Genomic DNA, 10588 nt, shown 5'->3' with positions numbered 1-10588 from the left:
CACTCACTCACTCACTCACTCACTCACACAACTTAAAAAGGAAGTGTATTCTTAAAGAGTGTCGTTAAGGAGACTGGCTTCCCCAAACATGCCTAGGTCAGCAGTTTTGACATGCTGCACAGAGAGAGCATGCTCACCCAGACACATCTAGAAATGAATACTTATTTCTCATTATGTGATTGGTTGTTTTGTTTTTTTCTTCAGAAAGCAAGACCGTACTCCACAAACACCAAAGCGTCAGTGTTGACCAAGGCTCTATACTGCCTACTGTCTGCAGAAAGCCAAGTGCAAGACAATGGAAGTTCTAGTGGTGACTCCAGGTCATGACTGTCCCAGGACAGCCCTTGTTGGTTTCTGGCTGTTCAACCAACTCCTTCCCAGACCCTTTTCCTCCCTGCCTCCATGGCCCCTTCATCTATAGTGAGTCTGGAAATCAGGCATCTAACCTTTGAGGGTTTTATGTTAAATATGGGTCAACTGTGTTTGAGGAAGTGAGGGGCAGCGATGTAGTCACATCCCTCTGAGAGCTCTGACTGTAGAGAGCAAAATAATACTGTGCAGGGGAGAAGGTTTGAATTCATGAAAGAGGGCAAAGGAGTGGTCCGTGTGCTTCTGTAGGCTTCAGTCATGAGTTTTTATAGATGTTATGTGAACCTCCCAGAAAGAGCTTCCGTCTCCCACCCAAGAGGAAACATTGCATAAGCATGTCTAGGTGACCCAGAAGCACGAGGTACAAAGGGGGCGGATGATGGAGAAAGCAGAATAATGTTGTCAGAGATGAATAGTGGCTGGAGGAGGAGAGGACAAGTCACAGGAAGGACAAGAGCCAGGACCAGAAGAAAGGAGGATGCTAGCCCAGACCTGTCTGGCTTCCAGGAGTAGATGTCACAGTGGGAAGGGTTCTAGGTGGAGACTTTTCTCCCCAGATATTTTCACATCATTCAACTGCAGTGCTTAAATTAACTGGGTCGTGAAGCAAAAAGTCAGACAGAGAATGGTTTACCTGTAGACAATTCCTTTGGAATGAAGAAACTGCAGACCAAGGATGACCTCAGCAGCATAAAACCTGCAAGAGAGACATGGCATGAGGACAAGAACAGCAGAGTAAAACCCCCAAAACACAGCATGAGGCCAGGGACAGCAGAGTAAGCCCCCAAGAAAGACAGCCAAGACACGGCATGAGGACAGGGACAGCAGAGTAAAACCCCCAAGACACAGCATGAAGACAGGGACAGCAGAGTAAACCCCCAGCCTTGTGATAGTTTACATGCATTCAGCTACACGGCACACGCCCACTTTGGCTTAATTCCAGTGAAGACAATATTGTCCACTCTACACTTAACACAGAGACTCAGGAAGCCCAGAGAGCATAAAATAGGAGCTGGTCTCGTCAATCAAGATCTTCTGAGCTGTTTACTGATCTTTTAAGCTCGGTAAACAGTAACGTCCATATTATCATAAGACCCATGCAAACATGAAGAGTAATAAATAGCACAGTGTCGTAGGAAAATAACTTCCTCTTTCATTTTAAATTCTGCCTGGAGCCCAAATCACTGTATGCCAGGCTATTCTCAACATATTCGGCTAGAATGTTGTCTTATTAATAACATTAAGCATAGGCCAGAACCTTAGCTTGAGAGGTGAAGAAAAGGATATTAGAAGATAGACGACGATAAGCCAACCCTCATCTTCAGTGGTGACAGGTCTAAAGGAAATGAGTTTATGTCTTCTCCAGTGAGATTAAGCCAGACGTAAGGCAGAGTTTCCCAGAAGTGAAATATGCTGGAACCCAGGACAGGCAGCAGGTGTTCAAGTTAGCTTCACGCTTTATAGAACCCTCAGGGACAGAATGGTTCATTTCTAACACACACACACACACACACACACACACATGCACACATGCATGCACGCACACACACACACAGGCATACATACACACAGACACACACAGATACACACACACAGACACACAGAGATACACACACAGAGATAGACACACAGACACACACATACACACACACTCATACACACACAAAGACATACACACACACACACACATACACACACGAGCTCGCTCACTCATGTGCAGTGTGCAATGCTGAGTGACTTCTGTGCAAGGCTGCAGAAGCCTGATAAAGATAATCTCAGGTGCTTGGCTACAGGTGCCTGGAGACACTGGGAGTGGCCAGTGCCCCCTTCTAGAGTGGATAGCCACATTGCTGGGGTTTTGCAGCAGCTAATGGACCAAGTCCATCTTTCAGTCCAGTTCAACCTAAATCACAAAGTGCTTACAAAGAGATACACGATAAATGGCTGAGCATCAAAGGGGGAAAAGCTGGTATATAATCATCTTTGAAAACAACATTTATTGACTGATTGATTGTCTATCATGATGCATTTGTGGAGATCAGAGGGTATCCTATGGGAGTCTGGGATGGGACTCAGTTCCTGAGGCATTCTTACTGAGCTATCTTGCCAGCCTTAGCTATCATCTGTAAATGACTCTAATTTCCATGCTTCCTTTTGCTTGTATGTCAGTGTGGGTTTGTCAGGAGAGAAGCAGGACCATGGCTAAGGGAAGAACAGCACCTCGCGGTGACCTGTGGGGCCCAGCCATGGTCCTACCAGGGAAACAGCTGGCTCTATTTCTCTCGCATCTCTGGTTACTTGATGCTAGAGAAGGTACAGGAAGGGCTGAATGCTTTCTAACTTTGCACTGAGTTTTCTCCTGGTTGGCTGCAGCTCGGTGCCACCCTCAGGGCCACAGGGAACATCCGAGTTCCCTTTCCCTGCTCTTTCCAAAGGATACATAGTTGCATCTGCGCTCAGTGAGTTACAGCTTGCTGGACTGGAGGAGCTTGCTATGGACTGAAGTAATACTTTGTAGCACATGGAACAAGGGATGGATTTCAGTTTCACAAAATGGAAAAATTTTGACTTGTTTGACACTATTCCCAAGTGTTTACCTTGTTCTGGGACTTACTTGTGCCAAGAAAGAAGATAAGAAAAATAACACGAGGGGGCTAAGAACATGGCTGTGTGGTTAAGACTACTTCCAGAGGACCCAGGTTCAAATCCCAGCATCCATATCAGTTTGGTTCACAATTGCCTGTATCTCTAGTTCCAGGGGACCTGATACCTTCTCCTGGATTCTGAGGGTACTGCGTGCACATGTGCACATACACACATTTGAGCACACACACAAAATCATTAAAAGTAAATAAAAGTGACCAGCAGAGAAAACCATCTGTAAATGCTGGATGCACGTAATAAAGCAAGAATACAGAATGTCCCAGATCCCAAGTAGGCACTTACGTGGCTCTGGAAAGATCAAATTTGTGGCAACTTTGGATGTGGTACATTAAGTCGCCTCCATTGAGATACTCCATCACGAAAAAGAGATTTTCCTAGGAGAAGAACAACCATTGTCAATTTTTTTTTTTTAGCACAGAAAGAAAATAAAGTTAACTTTATGAAGAGATTAGATAATTTTAGAGGAAACAATTCTATCATTAAGTTTCTAATGAAAAGACTGATAAAATACTGAAGCCGAATTATAATTTTGAACCCCAGGGCATGTGGGAAATCCTAGTGAGAGGATGGGTAACACACCAAGGGCCTTGTGATGGGCTGGATTTTGCTGCTGATCAATGGACAGTGTGGAAGGCTTAGCAGTGTGGATTATACACTTGCTCGAATATCCTTGAATGCATAGGATGGTGTCTGCTTCTCTCAGTCCAGGTCATGGGGTCCTCCCATGTTATATGATGCTCAGCCAACAATCAGTTGTTCTAAGAGTGATAGCCCAGGTCTTCTATCAAAGAGTCCTCAGTTTTGTCATCAAGTTTGCAAATTACCCTCATTTCCATACATCACTCATGGCAAAGGTAGGCGTAGTGTTTGAGCATGTCGCTTCTAGGGTAGGATACTCTGCCCGGCATTAGGAATACAACACTTATGAGAAGTAATTAACAGAAAACCTGGGTAGTTCTCAGGTCATGGGTAACAGTATCGAATATCAGAGGTCTCATATTCCTACCAGTTCATGTTCCACCAACAACGTGAGACACTATTTCTTCAAGAAAAATAGTCACAGCTCTCTGAATGCCCCTGAATGCTTAAGAGTTTTCAGGAGTCATAGCGTTACTAACCTATGAAGTGTGGAGACAGTGAGTTTGTGCACAAATTTGCACTTAACCACATCTGAGTGACTTTTTAAAAAACAGAATTAACTTTCTGTCTGGAGCGGAGAGACTTGATCAGGCAGTCTAGTTTATTTGGTGAGCCCCAAGTCCTAGTGCCAGACCTGCCTCAAAAACCAAGGTGGACAGATCCCGAGGAATGACACAGGAGGCTGACTCCTAGCCTCCACAGGGATGTGCACACGTATGCACCCGTACATTCACACATATACACCCACTACACATAAAAGCAATTGGTAAGAGCATCTGCAAAAGCAACTGAGGAGATGGTTGGTTTGTATGGTCAGGATACAGAGAGGGTCCTGCAGTGTTTTTCTTGGATTTCATAGTTGAGACATAGTTACACAGTGCCACAATTTATTTTCTTCAGGCTTGGAAACAGTGGGTAAGAGAAGCTAGAGGTTGGGGTAACATTTTTGTCCTTTGGGTGAAGGTTGTCTTTCTATTATTCACCTGTTGATTGCTGTACCAGCCGAGAGTTGGCTACTGGGGAGATTTTGGTATTGCTATTCCTCTGGCTCATCATCTGCCTCAGTATTTTATAAACACACACCTTCCTCACTTGCTGATTGGTTTAATAGAGAGTTTCTGGCCAATGGCTAGGCTGAAAAGGGAAGGCATGACTTCTGGTCAGAGGGAGAGTCTCTGGGAAAAGAAGCAGAAGCAGGAAGATTTGCCTGTGGGACATGGAGGTGGTTGGGTACATCAGGACTGAGAGGAGGGTAAAGGACTAGCCGGATGGTGGGTTGTGAGCTAGGACGACAGGATTAAGCTAGGTGAGCTAGCTGTAAGGTCGCCTCAGCTAAGGCCCAAGTGATAATAAAAATTAGTAAGTCCTTGTGTCATTATCTACACTTCTGGTGGGTCCAGAAAGTCCCATTCTCCCATCCCACAGATTCCACACATTATTCTTATTACAGGGACTCTGAAAGTTGGGGGTCTAAAGGAGGGCCTATAACTGTTTTCTTGAGTCACTCAGCCTAACTCAATCTGGCCTTTCCCAGTTGTCAGGGATTTCTGTAGCAATCCTGAAGGGGTCCAGGTAAGCTGGACCTGACTTGTCTTGAGCTAACTCTGTTTTGTTCCTCTGGTCTGTCTCTGGGTCTTTTCCTATTTGACATCGAGTTTTGCAGTGTGGTTGAGGCTGAGTTTTCCCAGTAGCACCAGATCCCTGAAGAACCAGACCTGAGTAAGGATCAAGCAAACCAGTTTGGTCAAGGCCTCTGGGCTATGTGCTTCTTGTCACCAGCTTTCGACTTTGTCCTATAAGCTACTACCAGCACTCCGAAGCCAGAACTTTGAAGCCCAGTGTGGTGACATATACCTGTAATTCCAGCACTAGGGAGGCTGAGGCAGGGGGTCACAGAAAACAGCCTGCGTTACAGAGTGAATTGAAAGCCAGCGAGAAATACATTAAAACCACGTGGTGTTTGGAGTCTAGGGATCCCATTTTTGAGCATAGATAGCTTTTTAAAAAACTTTAATCGCATGACTGAAATTTACATACAAGGCTGGAGAGATGGCTTAGCGGTTAAGAGCACTGACTGCTCTTCCAGAGGTCTTGAGTTCAATTCTCAGCAACCACATGGTGGCTCACAACCATCTGTAATGGGACCCTGTGCCATCTTCTGGTGTGTCTGAAGACAGTGACAGTGTATTCATATAAAATAAATAATTAAATCTTTAAATAAAAAAATAGAAATTTCACAAATAACTTTCATCAGTGGCCAGGAAAGGAAGCCCCAGAAAGTGACTTATGGCTGTCCTGGTCCCCTTCAGAGCTGCTCCCAAAAGCTCTGCCAACTGGAAAGGTGCAGACTGAGGCAGATAGAGTTATCCAAGTGGACGAGACTTGGAGTAGCTGACAGAGCATGGGCTTTGTCATGTCTTAGAGATGAGCTCGAATCACCTTTATTTACAGAGGGAGTTCACTAACCTCTTCTGAGCTTCATTTTGTTTCTGAAATCAGGGTCCTTGTACCTGATAGAAATGTTCTGAGTATGAAATGAGAGGGTTATTTGTAAAGTGAACCTAAAGCTAGCAATTAGATGCACCGAGTAACCGGGGACTGTAGTCATTGTAAGAAAATGAGCGAGATTAGTTAATACTAACAAGCAAACATAAAGAAATGTTTTTTCAAGAAAGAATGAACAGCCCTCCCCTGGCTCTTGGAAGAAAGAAGAAAACAGAATTGGATTTTCATCTCTGAGCTGTTCTCTTGGCTCTGCTCCCCAGCTGCGAGAAGACATAGAGGAACTCTGTGAGACAGTTCGGGCTGGGCTCATTTTACATGGCCCTTGCTGTACATTAGCTGGTACAAAGGGTCTCTCCAGGTGGGCAGGAGCTCAAGTTTTAACGGGATGGGGAGTGAGATGCTACAACTCTGCCCCACCTTTAGTTCATGAACTCCTGGTATAGAACACCAGGGGTTCTAATATCTGAGCCCAGACCAGCCTGCTGCTACCCAGTTGAATGATGAAGCCCTACCAACCCAGGGCTTCAGTGAGACGGGTCTGTGAGAACCTTGACCGAACACCACATATTTTTATATATTTTTCCTTTCCTTGGGGAAAAGATAAAGTTAATAGAGAGAACTCACTCAGCACATTGTACCAAGATCTATGCAATACTCCTAGGCAATCCACACGGAAGGATGCCAAGCTTGTAAAGTCCCAGGCGATATGACGGCCCAGAAAAACACATCCTTGTTGTATAAGTGAGGGGAAGCGAAGGGCCTTCTTTTGGATGTCCTTCAAGCAATGGACCATACAGGTAGCTTTCCTAAGGACTACCATGTTTCCAGAAGAAAGATGGAACAAAGGGTGGGGCTTCCTCTGCTCAAACAGCTCTTGGGTATGTTTGCAGAGCTTGGCTATTGGTGAAGTACAGGTGTTTAGAGTACCCAGAGTCCCAGAGCCCCAGAATGGAATGTTTAATACTTCCATGGGCGGCAGGATGGAAGAGTAGAAAGACTGAAAAAGTCTGAAGGGAATGTGTCTTGTGCTGTTTAGAATACTCCATGGAGGTGGTAGGAAGATGGATTTTGATTGGTCATTTTACTTGGTTTCTAAAAATGTGTGTCTCGTTCTTTGAGGCAAAACCCACTGTGGGATGCTTAGAGGAGAGACAGGACAGACTGAAGCAAAGGACTCAATTATGATCCCTGTGGCTCATCTCAATCTTGGTATTCAGAGTCCTATTTAAGTAGCCCACGACATAGCCTCTTGCCAAGAGGTCCTTTAAGAGTGAACTCTACATTAGAAAGGTATCCTGGGGCTGGCAAGATGGCTCAGCCAGGAAAGGCACTTGTTGCCAAAATTGATGGCCTGAGTAGGATCCCAGGTTCCACACTGACACCCAAGAGCTGTCTTGGGAATTTCTACACATGTGCTGTGGCATGAGTACACACACACACACACACACACACACACACGCATACACACACACACACTGCTCTCTGTAGGAGCAAGCACACTCCAGTTCTCAGCACCACTGTTAGTATTGGGTTGAACACCGACTGGCAATGAGCATTTCCTGCAGGGCTTTTACCAAAGCCACACTCCTCAGGACGCATTCCGTGAATGCCCTTCCACGCCACACTGGCTTTAACAGAACAAGATACCATGGTGTTTCCACCACATGCCTTGGTGTTTTATATCCTTGGTGCACTGAAAATGTAATTATGGAATGGGGACCTGAGAATGCATACAAAATCATTTGTGGCATGTATGTAATCTTAAAAGAGATGGGAGAATCCAAAATGCTCGAGTCCAGCTAGCCTGGCATATGCAGCCATGACAATGGGACTAACACTTGAGGTTATCTTCTGACCTCCATTCCACACATGTGCCAACAAATATATTAATTATTCCCTTGAAAAATTATTGAAATATACACTTTAAGAACTCTTAAAAATTAGAAATAGCCTAGTGGCTTTGCAGAGAATTTTATGTCTCTGTGAAAAGGATAACATTACCCATAGCTTCTGCAAATCTCTTTCTCCTTAGCTGGAGAAAACATGTGCTGTGTGTGTGTGTGTGTGAGTGTGTGGTCTAACATCCATATTTCTTTGTGTTCATCTTATTTGTTATATCCATACAAAAATTTAGCTGTGAAAGAGCTTATTCATATAAAAAGTTTTAATAATTTCAGGAGCTTTCTGCCTTTCTCTGTCCCTTCAGAGTGGGGGGATTACCATGCTGGCTCATATATAGTGGCTTCTCAGGCCTTGAACTTGGGTCCTCACACTTGCCAGGCAAATATTTTACCTGAGCCCCATTCTGAACTAATTTTAACCCATTGTCTTTAGGATCTTCTTTTGTGATTTCCACTATTTTTTTATTATTCTGTTTTATCCTTTTTTTTTTTTAATTACATTGTCAGTACAGTGTGGGCTTCTTCAGTGTTAGAAAAGCTAAAGATTCCCTCAGCTATGGATCACCACAGTGAAGGCTTCTTTAAGCCTACTTCCTAAAGGGGAAAGACTCATGTGATCTTGCATGGCAAGGTTTTATGTGAGAATTACAAGTGAGAACTGCCCCTTCCATGATCGAAGCTCTGGGCATGGGGGAGGGAGAGGGGCTTTTGGCTTCACTGCGGATCACAGAGTCAGGGCTGCTCCAGCACACACAGTTGCTGTTGAGTGGCGTGATGTAGCGGGGTGAGGCTACGGTGCCATGTTAACAACTCCATGATGTCTTCCGAGGTTCAGTCCAAAATTTTGGGTGCGCTTCTAAACCCTGCATTTGTGTTTGATCAATCAGCACTTAGATGTTCCGGTATCGTAGGAGATTGGAGCGATTTGGGATTTACTCATTGTTTCTTTGAGAAAGGCCTTACTCAGGTCCAGGCTGCTTTACCACTCAATATCTTCCTGTCACAGTTTCTGAGTGCTGCAGCTACAGGGCTCTCTTACCTCATCAGGCTCTTTCATTTTTAATTTATCTGACTACAAATTGAGATGTTCTGTGAAACAAGGTTTATTTCCTTTTTTCCGGTAAATATATACCATAACAGATCTAACTGAAAGTCCTTTGTATAATTCAATATATAAAGGAGCAGTGTGTGTGTGTGTGTGTGTGTGTGTATACACATGCATGAATGTGCACATGCAAGGGAGGAAGAGAGGGAAATGGCTCTTTACAAACTAGCAAGCTCATTTATCCTGGCCTGTTCATGTTTCTACTGTAAACTTTAGTTAGTAGAATTCACCACCTTTGTAGATTTATTGGTGCGAGTCAGAAATAAGTGGTCTGAGTTTGGCGCCTTGCAACGGGGACTTGGGCTCAGTTGTATTTACTGGCTTACTTGTCCCGTGGGGGTCTGCTTGCAGTAACTAACCAATTATTTCCCTTTGCAATCAATGTGCAACTAAAACTCCTCTCATAAGTTTTAAAAGGGGTTTCCTTGGTGTGTTTCATCTCTGAGGAGAGGCACTGCAGCAACATTCTCGCTGTCTTGTGGTCTGACCTTCAGTGGGTTCCTTCTTCCTCTAGGATCTTCCAATCCCTTGTCTATAAAATATGGACATTAATAATGCCTACTTCATAGGCTGCTAGGAAGAGTAAATGAACTCAAATACATAATGTGCCCAGGACATGGAGTGACACTGTAAGCACTCTATACATGTCAGATGTCTTCAAATTTATTATTACAGTTATTAAATATAAACCTCACATGTTCATACCTTGAAAACTAATGTCCCAGGAACAGGCTGGATTTTACCATAGAAGGTAAGTTGTCTGACCTGGGAGGTTGATGTGCAAATGTCCCCTTTTGTTGACTATTTAAAATTATTAAATTATCACTGAAACTGCAAAACCATTGGGTGTAGCTCACTCTGTAATCTCAGCACTCATGAGGCTACATAAAGAGGGCTGCCGTGACTTCAAGGCCTTAGACACCAGTCAATGTCCATATCAATGAAGAAGGCTCATTGTGAAGCTGATTCATTGATAAATTCATGTAGCTATTGGTATTTCTGACAGGGAAACAGACTTGGTACTTGAAGCCAGTAATATGCAGTCTCTTGAATCTCATCTAAGTCAATCATCTTATTTCATTGAAGGTTCTCAAAAGAAAATATGGCCCAAAACAAAGTAGTAATCTGTTGGACATAAAATACCGTCTTTGAAAATTATTTGGAGGGCTGGGGATGAGGTAGAGTATTTGCCTCTGGAACATGAAGTCCTGGGTTCAAGTCAAGCAGGGAATGGCCGAGATGTGTGTTGACAAACACTTAAGATCACAGCACTTTGCTGGCGAGGATGTGGAAAAAGAGGAACACTCCTCCATTGTTGGTGGGATTGCAAGCTGGTACAACCACTCTGGAAATCAGTCTGGCGGTTCCTCAGAAAATTGGACATAATACTATCGGAGGATCCAGC

The 10588-nt window shown here is 44.1% G+C and overlaps 1 protein-coding gene across 1 annotated transcript in view; it reads right to left on the bottom strand.

Annotated features, from left to right (window-relative positions):
* Prkcq (protein kinase C theta) overlaps nucleotides 1–10588 on the bottom strand; it is a 131413-nt gene that overhangs the window by 22863 nt on the left and 97962 nt on the right. The window contains exons 13-14 of the mRNA XM_021155209.2: nucleotides 3316–3407; nucleotides 1004–1066 (exon numbers count right to left, since the gene is read on the bottom strand). Coding sequence (XP_021010868.1) covers nucleotides 1004–1066; nucleotides 3316–3407 — 155 coding nt within the window. The remainder of the gene's footprint in view (nucleotides 1–1003; nucleotides 1067–3315; nucleotides 3408–10588) is intronic.

This window comes from Mus caroli, chromosome 2, assembly GCF_900094665.2.
Source record: "Mus caroli chromosome 2, CAROLI_EIJ_v1.1, whole genome shotgun sequence".
NCBI lineage: Eukaryota > Metazoa > Chordata > Mammalia > Rodentia > Muridae > Mus > Mus caroli.
The sequence above is the reverse complement of the archived record's forward strand: the minus strand, read 5'-3'. Positions and strand labels throughout refer to the sequence as shown.